The 19,613-nt window shown below is 41.4% G+C and overlaps 1 protein-coding gene across 4 annotated transcripts in view; it reads left to right on the top strand.

The window, feature by feature from the left end:
* zranb3 (zinc finger, RAN-binding domain containing 3) overlaps positions 1-19,613 on the top strand; it is an 81,856-nt gene that overhangs the window by 15,187 nt on the left and 47,056 nt on the right. For all 4 annotated transcript variants that reach the window (XM_037090498.1, XM_037090497.1, XM_037090495.1 and 1 more), the window contains exons 5-9: positions 1,022-1,253; positions 6,251-6,336; positions 8,348-8,519; positions 14,344-14,478; positions 19,380-19,499. In XM_037090498.1, the coding sequence (XP_036946393.1) occupies positions 1,022-1,253; positions 6,251-6,336; positions 8,348-8,519; positions 14,344-14,478; positions 19,380-19,499 (745 nt within the window). The remainder of the gene's footprint in view (positions 1-1,021; positions 1,254-6,250; positions 6,337-8,347; positions 8,520-14,343; positions 14,479-19,379; positions 19,500-19,613) is intronic.

Below are 19,613 nucleotides of genomic sequence, written 5' to 3'. Positions count from 1 at the left end.
GTGTTGAGTTTGTATTTAGTTCAAGCTGTTGACACACATTTGTCGATGTTAAAGGCGACTCCTGTGTCGCAGCTTGAAGGATACAAGTATATATTTTACTTATCAACAAATCTGATGTAAAGTTTAAAGATAACGGTGACGGAAACACACATTTTGCATGAAACCCCAGTGCCCAGCTTTTTTCAGGAAATTACTCACTCCTCTTAAAAAATTAAACTCAATCTGTGTGAGTCATTTTTAAAGATGTATGTCTTCAGTAGAAGCCGGTGTGGGTAGGGAAGTCAGGGTGTATTCTAAGACTGATGAACACACAGGAGGTGACATTTTCACCCGTCTCCATTTGTTTGTTGTTTGGTTGGTCGGTCAGTTGGTTTGTAATTGGGATTAAAACAAAAACTACTGAATGGATTTCCATGAAACTTGGATGAAAGACCAGAGTAGTCCCCATTAACTTTTGTTTAACATTTTATTTCAGCTAGATGGAGTAAATCAAGCCCAAAATTATAAACAGCTAACATTGTAAACTTGTCAATAAAGCCCCACCAAAATGAAAAATGCTTCATATCAGAAATAAATGCTAATTTAAACACAATTTTGTAAATGTTTTGTACCTTTTTAAATACCATTTTGTCGATGATTAAAAATCAAAATCTTGGCAAATTCTTCTATGTAAATACACCTGCTATGAGCATTTAACATACGTATGTAAATGCACAAATCTGCTCTCACTTGTGCTCTAATATGAGTATTTTGTAAGTGATTTTTATATGATAATCAACCTGATATATTTATAGATTTGTAGAAATTTATGCAAGACTCTGGGAAGTTTTTACTATTCTCTGACATTTTAGTGTTTACTTTACTAAACAGGAAAAACTGAATGTAAAGATAATATCATGTTTGTCACATTTTATTTATGTTAATCATTTATTCCAAATGAAGACGAAAGAGCTGAACCTGTGTGACTGATGATTCATGATACTCTTAATCTGTGTGTGTGTGTGTGTGTGTGTCCCTTCAGGGGTATCAGCAGCAGCAAGGTGACGGTGCTCGGTTACGGCCTGCTCACCACAGACGCCCGCCCCCTTGTGGAAGCGCTGACCAGGCAGCGGTTTGCGGTGGTCGTGGTGGACGAGTCGCATTACCTCAAATCCAGGAACGCAGCACGAACAAAGATTCTGGTGCCTCTCATTCAGAGTGCCAAGCGGGCCATCCTGCTCACTGGTACCCCGGCGCTGGGTCGACCTGAAGAGGTAATAAAGAGTGATTAAATAAAAGCTGACTGATGACCCACGGGGAAATGCCTGTTATGGAAAGGGATACAAGTTGAAGTGGAGTAAGCTGTTTTGTTTTCTTCCCAGAGGACATGATCCTCGCAGATTCACAACTCCTCCAAACCCTGCTTTGAATTATTAATGAAATTCAAACAGTGGGCGCAAAGAGAGGAAACTGCATTCAACAGATTATGAAACGGCATCTGCGTGCTTCAAAAGGGATTCTGAGCTCACACTCATGAGGAAACATTAGCGGGCCGCAGAGCTAACTCGGGGCTCAGCTCCGGCTTCGCACAAAGGTGCTTCGCTCCTAGATCGCCATGGTAACTTGCTCTGGAGCAGGTCACACTCAGATCCAACATTCAGAAAGCCAATTAACTCTCTCCCGCATCACTTATCCTCTAGGATCCTGTGGACTTATTTCAATAACCTTTGTTGCAAAAACTTCATTTACAAAGCCCGATATGAACAGACACTGCTATGCAATAAATGAGACAAGTAATAAAAAGAAGCACGGGTGGGTTGGACGGGGGGGACTATTGAATTTAGAGACAATAAGAAGGGCTGTTCACAGGACAACAGTGTTTGGAGAGCAGCAGAGCCATTCCCCTCTCCATAATGATTTATTATATCATTTTTATATACGATATATTGAAGCAGCAGATTGCAGCCATATTCCATCACTGCAGCCATGGAAGATGAAGTGGACTCAGTGAATAGAAAATCTTTTCCCAGTCTCGATGTGAAGACACTATACAGTATCAGTAAGAGGTACTGTATGTCCACTGTGTCCTAATGATGGGGCACTGATGCTGCTTTTACCCTTCACCTTCAGTCAGCCCCTCCAGCCTCAGGTGTAACATTACGTTTAGCTTTTACACTGTTATAGCTTAGTATATACTTATATATCAGAAGTGAATTTATTGAATCTGTTTCCAAATTGTGCAATTAATTTGGAGATTATTTCTCATTATCTTCAAAATAACCTCAGCCTTATTTTACCTAGTTTTTTGCTGTCACAACTATCGATTGTCTCCAAATCTTTGGAACATATCTCATTATAGCTCTACACACAACACACTGTATGTGAATACCTCTGTTCAGCAGCCCCCACATACACACACACACACACACACACACACACACGTCGGCCCATTATTAGTCATAACACACAGTGAAGCTTTATTTTTCCAGTTCTTTCTTTTCCTGAATTGGTGTTTCATATTGAGAAAAAGTACAACTTTGTTTGTACAGAACATTTCCAAACAGTACTTTACAAAAAAAATAAATAAATAAAATATATATATATATATATATATATATATATTTAAAAGATGCATGAAATCTTTGAAAGAACACTTCAAGGCAGAAACTGAACCGAAGCAGGAAGACAATAGTCATTAAAGTCCCCAAAACCTTGTTTTTAAATCTCAAATATTTGCCTGTAAAATTGAGTATTCATGAAAAGAATTAGCATGGTAAAGTTTGGAAAACGCATTGAAAAACTCAGTGAAGCTGCTACAACAGGACTGTGTGGGGGCTGGCAAATGATCCCTTATCCTGACTGGTGCACTGATGTACGTGACATCACCTTTTTCCACCTGAGCGACGCCCACCTCACAGGACTAAGAGTCGCAGACACAAAGCAGTCCAGATGGAAAACTCTTTTTTTACCAAAAACTGCTCCAACTTTGACAGAAAATCATTGTGAGTTCATGTCAGACCACATTGCTCATCGTAAGAAGATGATGATTAAGTAACTACATTTTATAAGAGACCAAAACCAATGCTGTGATTGTCCCTGACTCCCCTGCAGTCTCTCTGACACATAGCAGCAACCTCATTTGTTACTACTAAAGCTATAAAGCATCAAAAGTTACTTGTAGATATATGGTTTCATTTTTTTTCAAAGGGCCGGGTAATTTCCTTAAACAGCTAGGCACTGAAGTTTTTCACAAACGCTATTCAACCAGGAGAAAACAATGACGTGGGACTACTTTGAGCGGTGGATTAATACACATTTGAAGTTCTTGTGAATATTTACAGCAGCCGGACAGTGTTTGTATCATATCAAGTGTTTAAATCTTAAAGGTTCAATATGTAAAAAGTGACCACCTGTCAAATTCATACTCAGCACAGATAGGGGGCAGTCTGTCACTGGAGTAACCGCTAACCGCTGCTAACTTTAGCTAGTGAGCTGCTAGCGGTTCAAACTGGGAGCTCAGGGAGCTATTTCTTCACATCCTGTTGATTATTTTAGTTAATTATAAATGCTTATTGCCCCTTTAAGTCACGCTCTGGTATATACGTATGGGCTCAGTGTTACAAGGCGTCATAAAGATCCATATATTTTATAAATAAAACGTTAAAACAATTCCGGAAGTGAATGTAGAGCTAAGTCTGGTGCGACGTGGTCAGATGTTTTAAGCACAGTGGTGAACGGAGCGCTCTGATAACTGACTACATAACTGCTTATCCAGGACTGACATCATTGCTTTTGTGTTGGCTACATTAAAGTATCTGTGTGAGGCGGCACTCAGATTGCGCTGCCATCAAACTGCCACATTGCTGTGAGGAAAACTTAATTATTGCCTAGACCCGATCATGATAATTAACTGATGAGATTCAGGCAGCTAATTAATTCCAAAATGAAGTGAAGTTACTACTTGTAAGAAATCTCGAGAAGGTGTATCATGGAGAGAGTGTGTGTGTGTGTGTTATATGCTGCGTGTATCTGTGTGTGTGCGCGATACATGCCATCCTGTCTCTGCCATTGCTTGCCTGCAGTGGTGAGGTTAGTTTTTAGATATCATCTCTCTTCCTCTCTCTGCCTCTAGAATCTGAAACTGAATATAACATTTTATCATCCGCAGCATAAACCTGATAAGCCCTGTCCCTGCCTCTGTGCCAGTCTCCTCACTGCCATCATTACTCACTGTGGCTCTGACATCGAGTTAGCACACAGCTCAGGGCATGCTGCACCGTTCATGATGTGCCCTCATTCCACCCACCCATTATATCAACAGTGTGAGGGGGGAAAATGCAAAGCTCCTGTTGAACAAGCGCTGAATTTAGAATAGCGCCTCTCACCGCGGCTGCTTATTCAGATCGCCTTGCTGATGATTACCTGTCATTACTTCAGAAATTGCCGCAAATACGGAAAATTGACAGGGATGCGGTGTGTACAGACGGGCGCGTTGACGTTACCACACATACTTTCTGAGAGCTCTGTGATGCATACACACTCTTTACCTGCTTAATGTAGGAAAAAAGGCGCTTTTCAAAACGCCGGAAGTCACCCGACGACAGAGAGCGGCTGCTTTTAACTGGAGCCATTCAAAGATCATTTGACGACTAGTCAATTTTATGTCTGTGGTTATTTAGCAGCAGTCAGTTGATTGTCTTTATTTGTGTTTCATTTAATTTTCACATCGGTTTCATTTTCTTCGCCTCATCTCATGGTACAGCGTTTTGACCTGGTTAATCGGCGCTGACACAGATTACCACACAGTTGCACAACTTAAGACTGGTAAACTAGGCGAAGGACAACAGGACCTTGAATAAATTGCAAAATGCACTGCGTGACAGTAGACTAATCATGTGCACAGGTAAGGTCTGTGATAAAGCCAAAAAAAGCTCTTGCTACTTTGAGTTATTGCGTGTGGCTTTCAAAAACTAGAAGGTGAGAAAAACCAAGGTGGCATGCAGTCTTAATGATGTGCCGCTGGGTCCGTCAGTTTGGTGGAAGACAGCGGGGAAATTTATGCAGGATGCGCTACAAAATTAACTTTACTAAGGTAATTCTTCAGCATTTTGAAAAATACAGTTTTCTAATTCATTATCTTGAGCGAGACTTACACTGCTTTCATGTGTGTGCTGAGAATGAAGCTACTGCCAGCAGCTAGTTAGCTTAGCTTAACAAAAAGACTTAGAAAAAAAATAGAGTTTATACTGCCAATCTTTCAAAAGAAAGGGACAGTTATGAGCTATAGCTATATCATTTTCATGTACTATAGTTTTATATTTTTTAAGTGTATCATATTAGCTTGAAGCAAACACTGTAACCTTTGCGATAAAATCATTGAAATGTATTGTCTGTGCTAGAATGTGCAACTGTAGCACTGTGCACTGTGTACACTTCAGCAAAGTGACTTCATAATGTCCTACAACACGACGATATTTAGCTAATGTTAGGTAAAATGAACTAACACTACCCTCCACAAGCTAAAAGACCAAGTAAGGATGTACTGTAGCAGTAAAACGAGACTATTTAACTTGCTTAAATGTCCATTGTTGCCCCCAAGAGACAATTACGTAATCATAGAAAATGCTAAACATAGTGTAACATTAGCAGAAACTATAGAAGAGCCATAAAGTCAATAAACAAAAAAAATTAAGGTTAGCTAACTTTCGCCACCATAAGCTACAGGTTAAACCAGACCAAGTTTGTAGTAGCAGAATTCATCCTAAGTTGAGCGAGGCTTTGTGTTTTTATCGTTGATCAATTCAGCTTCTCATAAGTTAGAGATAGAATATTTACTAGTCTCACTTGTTTACCTGCTGAGAGTTTGCCAACATTCGTCTAACAGAAGGCACCATGAGCCGGCGTTCATATGAGAGTGAATACGGTTTTATTGCTTGAATTTATTACGTGTCCTTCCAAAAGTCTCACAGTCTCACTTTAAGTAGGTATGATGAGTAGGACAAATCATAATGCACTGTTAAAAAAATTTGGAGGGAAATACATGTGAGATTGAGAAGGATATTACAATTAACATGGAAGATTAATTAAAAAATGAGACAGTGAGACATTATCAAACATATTCTCTCATACTCTCTCCAGCTTATCCAGAGCCTCTATATCTATTTCCCATTCACACACACACATATACACACACACATATACACACACTGTAATGTGTGCTTTAGTCTAGAGTTGCCGTTCAGTATTTTTTCCTGTCTGGGTGTTTTTACAGCTTTTCATGCAGATTGATGCTCTCTATCCCAAGATGTTTGGAACCTGGAGCGACTATGCCAAGAAATACTGCAACGCTCATTACAAGTGAGTCTACAACCGACACTCACATGCAAGCAAGGACACAACACTATGCAGATGTATTCGCTTGTATTTTCCAGTTGTGTGGTGTGTTTTAATGCTACTAGCTACACGACTGATTGACATTTTGTATATTCGCTCTATATACTGCAATTCACATTGTGTTTTTTCATATTTCTCTGTAACATTGATTACTTGTTTGACAGTTATATATAGTATTTAGTGTGGAGAGTGTGGAGACCGAGCCTAACTGTAACCTAACATAAACACTGCAAACAATGGGAAACAGCTACTAGCATTACTTAAGTTCATAAAAACCCAAAGTCTGCTGTTACACAGGGACTACTCTGGCTGAGAAGATAACTCTTATTACCACTCGCATAGCCTAGCATAACAACTGGAAACAGCTAGCATGGCTTAAAATCCATTTAAAGTCATAGCTAATGCTCATTAATATCCTGCAGTCTGTTTTGCAAACTTTACAAGTGCTGGTAGTAGCTGTTTTTTTTTTTTTTACCTTTGGAGGAACCATGTGAGCTGTTTCCCCCTGCTTAGTTATGCTATGCTAAGCTATGCTAAGCTAAGCTAAATGTTTCCTGGCTCCAGCTGCATATTTATTGGTCAGACAAGAGAGAGGTATCAATCTCAAAAAAAGTAGTGGGAAACAGCAAGCCTTGCAGAGAACAACACAACTTGTCATTACAGTACAGTTTAAATACAAGATATTACATGTTATTTAGTGAGCTTTAAAGGTGCGTGTGCCTGGGTTTTTTTTATACCTTTGAACAGAACCAGGCTAGCAATGTGCTGACAAAGCCCAGCTGGCAATGTTTTATGCTCAGCTAAGCTAATTGTCTCCTTGCTCCAGCTTTATATTTATCAGGAAGACATGAGAGTGGTATCAATCTTGTTGTCTAATCTAATGTCAAACCGTTCTTTCCTTAGTTTGATCCATTCTTATTTATATTCTTTCGAGTCTTAGCGCAGTGGAATTAACAGACTTTCGGTGTCTCTCACCCAGCATTTTCACTCCTTTCAAGTGTCTGCCGGGATAAGGTGGGCCGTACCTGAGTCTGTAGCGAGCGTTGCTGCTGAGTTGAGGGTTTGTTGTCAGAGCCAGACCACAACTGAAGCCAACCGTTAAATGCCAACTGGCTGCCAGTTGCCGGTGACGATCAGTTACATGTGTGAACAAACACATCAAATGCATTGTTTTGGATGTCCATCAAAGTCAGCGGCTCGGTCGGGGATGGGCCTGGTGCCATTAATGATAACACTTTGTATATAATAGCACTTAGTGTGGCTGGGGAATGCCTTTCTGAGCCACACACACACACCTACACACACGCACTGTCACAAACATGATCATTCATAGAGCGAGGCACATGGCAAAGTCATGTGAACAAAGTCTTCCCTTCATGATAGAGAAGACATTGTGGGCAATTGGAAGCAGCACAGGAGAGCGAAAAGCAGCCACACAGCTGGTTAATCGCTGGTTCGAATCCTACTGCCAGGATATTTTCGAAAGAGTGAATCAGTTTCCCTTCCTTTAGCAACCACAAGTTTAAATACTGAAGTGTGAAACAGCAAATTTTGGCAGTGCCTTATTAAGTTTGTCCACACTTCCAGCCAATATGGCAGATAACCAGCCTTTGTGTGGAGGGCCAGATCTGTTCTAAAAATCCATTTGGCTGATGAATTGTGAAAGTTGCCTTGCGAGTTTTGGGATAAACCTGCTGCTGTGGCCATTAGACAAAATAGTTTCCTGTTCTGAAAAGTGCCCTTAAGCAAAAAAACTGATCCTCCGACTGCTCCAGCAGAGCTGCTCAGCAGTAAACGATGGAGGGCTGTTGTAGCGCCGAGCAGCTCCCAGGTGGAACTGTTTAAATGTGTTTAACTATTCCTTCAGGGCATTTCTGTAAATAAGTATGTTTTCTCTGCGAGTTTTCTCCTCGGTAGAAGTCAGTATAAAATGCGTCAGCGACCACAGCTTCACTTCTCATTCACTCTCTCATAGGTACTTTGGGCATCGCAGGCAGTGGGACTGTCGCGGGGCGTCTAACCTGGACGAGCTGCACCAGAGGCTGAGCCGGATCATGATCCGTCGTCTCAAGGCAGAAGTGCTCACTCAGCTGCCTCCCAAAATCCGCCAGCGTATTCCCTTCGACCTGCCGAAGGAGGCTGCAAAGGTTGGACATGCAGTAGACAAGAACATGTTCAGTTTAGCGTGCGAGACAAAGAACAGCAGCAAAACCTCACGTCTGAGAAGCAGCAACAAGCAAACGTGGTTGAAAAATGACTCAAACGTGTTCAGTTCATCATCAAAATAGTTCCCGAATAATTTTCTGTTTGTTGACTAAATGACTAATCGTTTCAGCTCCAGCGTTTCCATGCACATGCACGAATCCAAAAATAATTATGTCTTAACATCCAGTCGAGTGTCACATCTCGTTTAATGGAGATTCATGCTGTTAAGTAAAATTAAATTCTGTTATCCCCCGTGACAAACATGTGTCACTTCACAGGGAGTAAATCCAATGAAATATAGACTTTATTCCGCTCAGAACCATTTGATATTTTTTCCACTGTTGTCATTAACTTTCGTCTCAAGCAATTCTGAGAATCGATAAATGGTTGGCGTCATTTATCAAGCAAAAATGCCAAAAAGATGAACGGATTTGTTTTTTCGGTGACTCATGCGTTTTTTGTTTTTTTTTTCTTTTCTTTTTGTCTGGATTTTCTCTTAGGTGCGACCAAGTGGCCTGGACCTGTTTTTTTTTCTCTCTCTGTCTGCCGTTCTCCACAGCGAGAAAAACAGTTGCAGATGAATCATAATGCCTTATTTTGAATGAATTTAAATGAGAAAGCGAGCTAAAAAAATAAACATCTGTTCACTGAATCGTCTTCGTCCTGCAGTGGTGGGAAAAGTCCTCAGATGTGTAACTTCAAAATGAGCAAAACAACAGTGTCGAAATACTCATGACATGCAAAACGTTCTAACAATTTACGCATTGAAATATACTAAAAAGTCCTTGTTGTATATTGTTTTGTTTTGTCCTGTGGATCTAATCAGTTTTTAAAGTGTATTATGTAATTATCAGAATATGTAAAGTAACTAACACTAAGAAACAAACAATGTGGAGTCAAAAATACAGAAATGTGGCAATATAGCTTGAAATGAACACACTAAGGTGAAGTATAAGTAGGACAAAATTATACTTAAATGGCTCCAGAGGAATAAATAGCCTCCAGTGATGTCAATCAGTGGCTGAGTTGCATTGTGGGTAATGCAGGTGCCGGGTTTTAAGAAAATAAGATATCTCTGGTCTCTGTTGTGCCGATTCTGATCATTTCCTTTTCATTAGTTTACGATGAGATTACATGCAGCTTCCTCTTATACTACATTTAACACATATGCAGTAGTACTCACAACCTGTAAACACACTTTAAAGTGTAATTTTGGTGGAGTTTCCCTTTAAGTAGAGTATATGTTTAAATTTACTTCCCACCACTGTCGTAGTGGATTGCCAATTTACAGAGAGGTCTGTGCACTTTTTCTGACTTCAGTCGCACATTTCTGCACGGCAAATGATACAGCTCTGTTGTTGGGTTAGTTATCTCACTCCAGCAGTCTCCTCAGGGACTTAATGCTGTTCTCTGTCAGCAGGAACATAAGAGATCTAGCAGTGTAACACATTTTATAATAATCTCTTGTCCATTTCCATGACTGTCACCTTGCATCTAAGTCACGGACCCCTTTGCGTTTAATTTTAAATGACGTTAATTAGCACTTAACTTCTTGTTTAAGTACTCCGTCTTTATTTCTGTAAGGGGTTGGAACAGTATGGTGCTGCTCTGATGACACTCGCTGGCAGAGGCTTTCATATTTTTCTAACTGTTTCGACTACTGACGCAGCTAAATGTGTTGTGTTTTCGTCTGCTGAGTTCTGACAGCAGATTTTAAAGCTCCACGGTGAAGTCAAATCTTTCATCTTTACTCTCGGGTAACATTTTTTAAATTTGTATTAAAACTAGCCCACAGAGCAGAACCGATAGCGACATGTTTTGCAGTTTAGAGGGTTTGGTGAGTCTGACTAGGAACACTCATATGAGCAAACCTCTTGGATAAAGTGAGAGATATTGAGATTTTTCTTTTTTCTAGCCTTGCAAAAATAAGGATTTGCTGTTTGTATCGTACAAAATTGAGTGTAAAAACTGCCGATTGCTGCTCTAAGACTGTATAACTCTCCTTTAGCCTGAGCGGAGATACACTGAAGTGTGTGTGTGTGTGTGTGTGTGTGTGTGTGTGTGTGTGTGTGTGTACGCTCCCTCTTCACCGCCACAAAGAGGATACCAGGATATTTGTAGAGTAAATGTCATGTTTAGTGTGTAGGTGTTTACGACTCTTTTAGTATCCCCAAAGTTATGGTTGCAGTTTCTGCCTCCCACGCCGCGCTGGATGCATGTGAGTGTGCACGTGAATGCTAATGTTGCGCTGACCTGGCCTGTGCGTCTGTCAGTGTGTACTACTCTCTGTGTCGGGTCACCGGTGTCAAGGCTACAAGGGGTTTGTTTCCCAGCGGGAGCAGCAGCACACACTTCTGCAAGAATCCGCAATGAAGCTTTTGTTGGATTTTGTATCATATCAGCAACTCGAGGAGCTCCTTTAGCGCTAATTACACACCGAGCCGCCGTCCCAAGAATGACACAACAATAAGGAAGTTGCTCCGAAAAGTGATGATGCCGGGGTTTTTCCCCCCAATCTCCCTAAATGTTAAGGGATGCTTTAATTGGGGGCTAAATATGGTCAGTGTTTCCACATTGTGGTGCCAATTAGGACACGGAACGCACTGTACAGTTGGAAAAGTTCATGTCATGTCTTATAGTTGTTCTCGCGTTGCTCTTCTTATCTCAAGTTGGGCTGAAACAGCAGCTTTGATGCGTAATATCCTCAGAGGAATGAGCTCGGAGATCATTTGTCTTTGGCGGAAACAAAAAGCACCACTGTAGCAGTTCGCCTTTAGAGTTACTCTTTTTTTTTGTTGTTGTTTTGTTCATGAGATGAATGTGGAAATGTTTTCTGCAGGTATTTGTCCACTGAGAAGAATAGACAGACGTTTCATCCCTCCCCGGCTCAATGGACTGGTTTTTAAGAGGCGTGAAGTGGCCAGTCATCCAAAGCGGCGGCAGCGGCGGCCATTGTGCTTTCAATAAGCAGGAAATATGAACAATATAAAACATAAAAGACTGGGTGGACATTATTTTCCTCTAAACAGACTGTCTTTTCAAGCTAACCGACAATATATATGTACACCAGGACCACTCACCAGTTCAGCCTCGTTCATCCTATCTCATTTTCTCCCTAATGATGGCTTTTATCTTCCACAGCCAGACACTTTTTATGCCCCTCCTGCCCTTTACGTTTTCAGCCGTGGCCTTTTGTCAGTGTTAGTCTAGTGAATATCATCAAGGGTGGAGGGTTTAGCCACTCGGGTTCTATTTTTTTCCAGCAGATTATGAAGAAAATGCTCGACTGTAACGGTTTTTTAATTAGAAATAAACAGTGAGAGACAGACGAAAAACTGTGTTTATGCAGGTGAGCGGCGAGTGAAACATCTGAGAGGAAACATAAAGGAAACGCAGCTTTGGGCTCCTGCAATACGATACTATTTATCCATTCAGCCGTCCTTGACTTTGACAGGGTTTGAATCTGCTGAAATGCTAATTATTTCACTAAATGGTGCAAAGCTTTCATGTTTCACCAAAATCTTCTCACACAGCGCGCAAAATGCAGTTGTGGAACTTGCTCGCTGAAGAAGCCTCCATTATATGTGTCTTGTGCTCGCATTAATAAGGCTTGTCTCCAATTTCTCACTGTTTTTGCACTCGCCTCCGACCCCCCTCGCACACACACACACACATCATTATGTGTATGTATGTGCTTAATCACGCGCGGAGCACCTCTTCCTTCGGCTTGCCATATGGTTCACAGTTTTGCATCGTTTGATATGCAGCGCTTTAAGAAAGTGTCTGTCCCTGTTGAATTTTCCTCTCATTTTATGGTGTTGCAGCCTGAATTCAGACAGATTGAATTGAGAGTTGTTAAGAAAAGGCAGAAAATAACCTCCAATCACGAAGTGATTTAAAGTTGGACAGTTTTAAAACATCAGGGGGGTTCAAGCACTGTTCTGAGCACTTTAATCATAGGCACGCTAGATTTATTTCTGGTAGGATCTGAATATTTGACTGTTTGGATATGTTTCTGTGTTAATGTGTATCGCAGTGGTGAGGTTGTTTGGGGGGCAGAGGGTAAAAAATTACTAGAGAACTAGTTGTATGCGGTGTGGCACCAGCACGCAGAAAGTTGTGATTAGATGGCACCCTAGAGGGCATTTCATCATGTTTTATCTACCACAGGGGCATCCAAGAGGGCACTTTTGCTGCCTTTTTCTGAACATGGGGGCACCTCTGGGGCTGGACCTAGCATTTATGAAGCGCTTCTGAGGAGATGTCAAAAAATCAGGTTATGTTGTCTATCGCAGCAGCCTGAAAATACTGCGATATAATGCCATCGTAACCAGCCGTAGGATAAAAAACAAACGGCACTTATGCATAGGGCCCCATTTACCAAACTCCTCTGGATGACATAGATGCCTAATACACACATTCCATAAATTTTTATTTTATTTTATTTTATTGGTTTATTTGACTGGTACAGAGAATGTTACTGAACATCACCATGAAAACCCACAATGAAAACGTGCTTAATTTTGCAACAATGCTAGTTAACGTCCTGTTCCCTTGGCAGGTAATGAAAACAGTAACATTACAAACTATGATGGAACTCGGCCAACCTATGCACACCCGATGGTTGTCATCATGACCCTTACATTGTTCTCTGACAAATGAATGAAAATGTAAAAAAAAATAAATAAAAAATTAAGAAAAGTGGAAAAAGAAACTGAGATAGAATTATAATTCTAACATGAAGAGAACATATTATACGTGTCCCGTTAAAGGTGAACAACTTGAATGTTATTGCCTTTAATTAAACAGGCATGTTTTTCAGTACTATGTTGTCCATTTCAGCAACAACGGAGCGATAATCTGAGTCTTTTACGAGTGATTCTCAGCCCCTCCACCTCTGTCTGAATCTTTGAATAGCAAGAAGCTCCAGGGCCCTAAAAATGGTATTCGGGACAGCCCTACACTGTAAAATGTAAAAAGTTGACTTCTTTTACCTCACAAAGTCAACTATTCAATTTAAGTTGTACTAGCTAAAAAGTTTTAACAACTCTAGTTTAATTTTTTAGGTATTTTTGAGGTAACTGGTTTCTACGATTAAAGACAAACTGTCAGATTTCACAGGGTAGATTTACCGAAATTGGATCAAACCAATTAATTTGATATAGGCTGCTGCTTTACTTACAGATTTGTTGCATTGTACTGCAACATACTGAGCAAAATGTGCGGTTAATTTTTTCACACGAGCCCTGTTTTTATGATTAACAGGGCTAACCTACATGTGGACAACAAATGCACGGCCTCTCTGGGCGTCTTGTTTATGAGCAGGAGGTAGCATATGCTGCTCCTCGCCGGCAGCCTCTCCCACTGCGATCCTCTCCGCTCTCCTCTCCCGCCTTAAATACTTCTCGCCAATCACCTTGAGAGCACGCGAGGCGTCGTTGATTTATTGTACCAGCCCGGCTGCTTCTCCATCTTCGACCCCGGCTTGTCACAAGGCGGCTATAATTGGGAGATGCTCATGACCCACCTAACACAGCAGCCCAGTCGGAGGGGGGTGGCTTCCTTGGGAATTCTCCATCTTTCTCTCTTTTTTTTTTCTCTCCCTCTTTCTTTCTTTCTCTTCCAGGGAAAGTAGGACACCCAGCAGCACCATTAATTGTTTTGCCCTTTATATCTCAAAAACAGTAGAGAACAAGATGGAGAAAGAGGGTGGTTGAAGAAATAAAGGACGCAGCCTCACTGTCTTTGCTCTCTCCTTGCTTGCAGGAGGCCTCCGCCAGCTTTGCCGAGTGGGAGAAACTGATGAAGGGGATGGGGTCGGCGGTCGTCGCCACGGACAACCCCTTCACTCAGGTCATGAGCCTGGTCACACAGATGTACAAGCAAACAGCTATTGCCAAGGTAATGGGAGACCAAGGGGAGTACATCTTTTTTATCATACATTGGATAAGGTTGTTGCTGTTCTAAATGTGCCTATATGGTCCATTGTAGTGCAAAAGTACATCTGCATTGTTTGGCATTAACACTAAAGTCCACAAACACTGCTGTAAATAATCACGAGAGCACCAAATCTATATTCATCTGCACCTGAAATTAGTCCCCGAGAAATGCAGCATTTCCTCTTGATTAGGTTTTTCGGTAAATTACATTGCTTTTTTTGAAAATATAAAACTATGTTTGTAAAATTTTAAAGATCTTCAGCAGCAACCTGTGGGAAATCAGAAAGTATCGACAGGCAGGCTAACACATGGTTAATTTTGGTGGGCTTTAATAGACACCAGCCTTAAACTCTAAACATTATACTCCTTTAATTCCTAGATACTAAAAGTGATATTTCGTCTTAGAGCATTGGTACTTAAAGCACTCAGACCTCTATTGTCAGTGAGTCCACAATAAGCTGCATTCGCAGCTGGCCCTGCTCTCAGTTTTGTCTTCTCAAACAAGCAGGAAAAATCTGAACTTTTCACCAGCTTAGAAAAAAAGCTGCCTTGCTTTTAGTGTGACCTCTGTGTATTATCAGTATAACGGGAGAGCAGTCCTTGTCTCTTTTGTGTCTGGAAACTGAAAGCAGTCTTGTTTAAAACAGATGTATTAGCTGTGCTATTGAGTGGTTATAAGACTGGATTTAATTTGAATGTGTGATGTGTAAGAATTGTATTTTAAAACATTCAAAATTCACTCAACATTATCAGCAGCATGTGGAGAAGTAAATAATGATGTCATGTCAGAGATATCTTCATACTGGGCTCCAGAGATATCTATTGTGGTTAGCATGCTGGCCAGTTAGCCACTTTATACCCCATATGCAACACCAACGCTCCCTAACCAGACAGAATCAATTAATACGACCCATAGCTACACTGTTAATCCAGTTTACTAGCTAATGGCAGCTACAGTTAGCAGCAGTTAGTGGTCACCCTGATGAAAAGCTGCTGACCATTAGTGTGAAATATGAATTTGACAGGTGATATTGCAACTTTAGATAAATAGTTTTGGAAATATTCTAACTTGTTGTCTTGTTGAGAGTTAGATGACAGGATTAACATCACTATGTGTCAAAGTTTGAGTTTTTGATTTAGTTTTATTGTGTAGAGTATATCCTTGTATGTTGTGTTTTACTCCCCACATTCTTTGTATGTTTCTCGTCCCCTTTTCTGTGTAAACACGTGTTTAGTGAGTTGATTAGTTCCTGCGTATTGCAGCCTGTGTTTTTCCTCATTCTCTGTCGGTTTCTCTGTTCTCTGGTGCTCTTTTTGTTCCCGTCTTTGCTCTCGGTGCTTCATTTGTTTGTACTTTAGTTTTTGTATTTTTGTACTTCAGATCAGGTCTCAGATTTGCCCCTGACTGCTTCCGATGTTTTTTGTTGCCTTCCAGTTAAAGCTCCCTTCTTGTTTTTCTACCTGCCTGCCTTGGTGTTTTTCGCTTTGTCCCTTTTTTTACACACTCATCACCATCATATTTATATACTAAATATGCAGCTCAAGCCAGCAGTTCAGGCAGTCACTGCACTAATCAATCTCTTTTCATCTATCTGTTAACAAGAAACAAATAATGAAGTGTTGAACTATTACACTTGGAACATCATGTTCTTATGAATGTTATTTCAGTGTTACTACTTTTTGTAACTATAACTGTGTTTTTTTAAGAAATAGTTTGAGATATAATCATTTATTTTCTAATGTTTTAGTCGCAGCTGTCCTGTAGCTTTACATAGCCACACAAACTGTGAGAAAACAGAAGCTATCACATCATTAGTGCCATATTGCTGTATATAGACGGAAATGTGCCCTGCGGTTAAACTTCCAAAGGTGTTTAACCTCTGTCAGCCCTCTGAAAGCTGATAGTTAAAACATCAAACTACATATCTCATCCAGAGCAGGTTAAATAGCTTAAAGACTGGCTAAAGAACGTTATGTTTCGGGAAATGGTGAATTGATGGTACAGCATCATGTTCAGAGCGCTTGGCCGACCACTCAGTGAGATCTCATGGGAAAGCATCGCCATGGTAACAGAGCCTAATGGTCGCCGGTGAAAGCACTTAGACAAAGTAGGGAGTTATAACTGAGGTATTATTTAGTTGCGTCCAGCCTGGCATGATTACACCTTATCTCAAAGTTACACACCGCACTAAAATAGCATCTCTGTGATGTTGTTGCTATGGAAACTCGCTCGGCTCTCAGTTTGAAGTGACGTTCTCTTTTTAATGAGAGAGAAATAAGTAATATGGAAAGGTGGCCGGATGCATACAGTGTGAGGAAGACTGGGGTCAAAGCAACTGGTGCCGAGAATTTAACAAGCATTTACATTTCCTGCTCCTGTGGAAACATTTTTCAATCTCTGATCAGCTCCCAGCCTCACTAATCTTAGTGCTATGCAAGTGAGCAGTGTCTCATATACTTGTAGCTTAGTAAACATTTCCACAAAATATAGTATCCCTCTCCAATCATCTGCCATGTTCGAGGGCTGGCATTCCTCTCAATTAGCCCGACGCCCTCAGCCATGAGGAGCGCAGCCCCGAGGTTAACGAAGACCGGAGATAACCACCAAATGCAATCATCGACACGCTACTCGCTCAGCCTGCCTCCAAGCTTGGATCTTTTCTGCGCTTGGCGTTGTTTGCTGATTGGATTTCTGCTCAGTTTAGCCTAACACTGGACCTCCTTTCATTACAAAGCCCCCCCTCGCCCACTCACCCACCTCAAAGCCGATACTGCCGGCCCAGTCTCATTTCCTCTCCTATTGGTTTTTAGAGTCAGACACACTTTCTCTACTTCAGGAAAAAAAAGCGCGTTCTTTCTTCTTTTTTTGGATCATCGGGAGGGGTGCAATGGTGTGATAGATTCACACATCTATGTCACTCTGACGAGCATCACGGCCCCTGCCTGCCTGCCAGTCCGCCTGGCGACGGAGCTGCCAAACGCCTTTGGGGTATTTTTATTGCTTTACCCGCCAAGCATCTGCTCCCAATTACCCAGAGAGGACAGCTCTGATGCTGGACTTTAAAGCAAGCTAACAGGCCGCTTCAGACAGCCGAGAAGTTTGTGCACTAATTAAACTCAGTGGAAGGAAGCCGGCGAAGCCAAGCCGTCAGTAATGAGGACCCCCCAGATCAGAACAGGGTCGGCAGGCCTGGCGGAGAGATTCATTATCAGGCGCATCGGCTAATTATCAGCAAGGCAAAGCAGAGGTTCTCCCACCAGAGCAGGTGTGATGGCTGGAGAGGTTGTCATGTTGCAGGAGGTGTGGAGATTATAGAGGTGGGATTCACACCACGGAGAACGGCCTGTCTCCAAAACCGTCTAGTAAGGGCTCTGTTTGACTCAAATCTAACTTCAGTATTTCTCACTAGTTGGTGCTATTCTTGGCTGCTTTTTGGCCTGGGGCTCTGAAATGAGCCAAGCCCGGATGCTCAATGACACGCTCATACAGCACATCCACTCCAGCTTCGCTGAAGGTAGCAGGAACGGCCACAGCCATCACAGTGTGATCGCTGGGCAGCAGCGCACGGTGGAATGATAGATACGGATACCTGCAGGGTACAGTTAACTCACTCGCACTTCTGCTGCTTTCTCTTTTTTAGATAGTTAGCTTCACACTGTCAATCAAGGTCAGAGGCTTCAGCAGAAACCCAGCAAGGTGTTGTTAAATTTGGACTGTGATGTTTTTTAAAGCATTGTAACCAATTGCCTTCATAAATAAAACAAGACTAACAAGAAAAATAAAAATGCCAGGCAAGAGTAAAAACAGGGTTGCATAAGAATATTCAGAGCAAATAACTCCAGAATAAAATAGCTGAGGACTGAACTTTTACTTGGCCTGTAGCTGTCATTTTGACAGGAACCAGTCTAATATTTAAATAATTTTTCAAGATCTGAAAAAATCTAGAAATGCTCTGAGTGAAAACGATGAAGTTTTCCTCCGTCCCCTCAAACAGACTCTTATCCTGATATTTATGGTCAACATATTTCATTTCACGTCTTCATGGCATTTGAATGCTAGCTCTCGATTTAAGTTGTCTCTAAATAATGCGATCAAATTCTCGATGAGAAAAATTCAAACTCAGAATTGAATATTGAGGTAATGATACAACCCAAGACATATTTATTTTTCCATAACTGAATAAACAAGCTTGGAGGAAAATAAGGTCTCAGAACACCATTTGAACCCAGATAGGTGGCAGGGTCCGCCACATAAACAAAGTGAAACAGTATGAAATAGTGTTGTCTTTCAAGGTCATTTTTTTTATCAGTTTATTTAGTCATGATAACTACGAGAGTTTGTTTATTTAGTGTGCTTAGGCAGAAAAAAAAACAAAAAGACATTTAAATAAGATCTTTCTCTTCTGATTAACATTTCTTAACTAAAACTACATCATGCACCTTTAATCTGTTTGTCCGTGGATCACAAGGTGAATTTCCTTGTACCGGCTGTCACCCAGAATCCAAAAAGAAAGAGCGCACACCAATCATATCTCCAAGTTGTGCGTTATTGATTTGCTCTCACTATCTGTGAGCTGACAAATGCGCCCCAGTCACTCTGTGTGCTCTCCTTTTAAAGTCTGGATCCCTGGCATTCAATAGAGAATCGATCACACAGAAAGGATGCCGAGGTGATTAATTGACTTCTTCACTGATCTAGCCGATTCCTCTGTGTGTGGTCGAGCAGTGAAGTGATGGATTCAGTAGCTCTCTTTCATCTGTGTCTATTTCTGTGTGTGTGTGTGTGTGTGTGCGCGCGTGTGTGTGTGTGTGTGTGTGTGTGTGTGTGTGTGTGTGTGTGTGTGTGTGTGTGTGTGTGGCCAGGCGGGAGCTGTGAAGGACTACATTAAGATGATGCTGGAGGCAGAGCAGCTGAAGTTCTTGGTGTTCGCCCACCACCTCACCATGCTGCAGGCCTGCACGGAGGCCGTCATCGAGGCCAAGGTAACCCCAGGCAGTCTGCAGGCAACTGGATTTCTAAAACCTGTTAAAGGGGGTAGTAAGCACTGGCTGCAGTAGCACCTGTTGGGGGAAAAAACAGCAACAATGGCTTGAAGC

This window comes from Acanthopagrus latus, chromosome 24 (genome assembly GCF_904848185.1).
Source record: "Acanthopagrus latus isolate v.2019 chromosome 24, fAcaLat1.1, whole genome shotgun sequence".
NCBI lineage: Eukaryota > Metazoa > Chordata > Actinopteri > Spariformes > Sparidae > Acanthopagrus > Acanthopagrus latus.
This window is presented reverse-complemented; position numbering and strand designations above follow the sequence as displayed.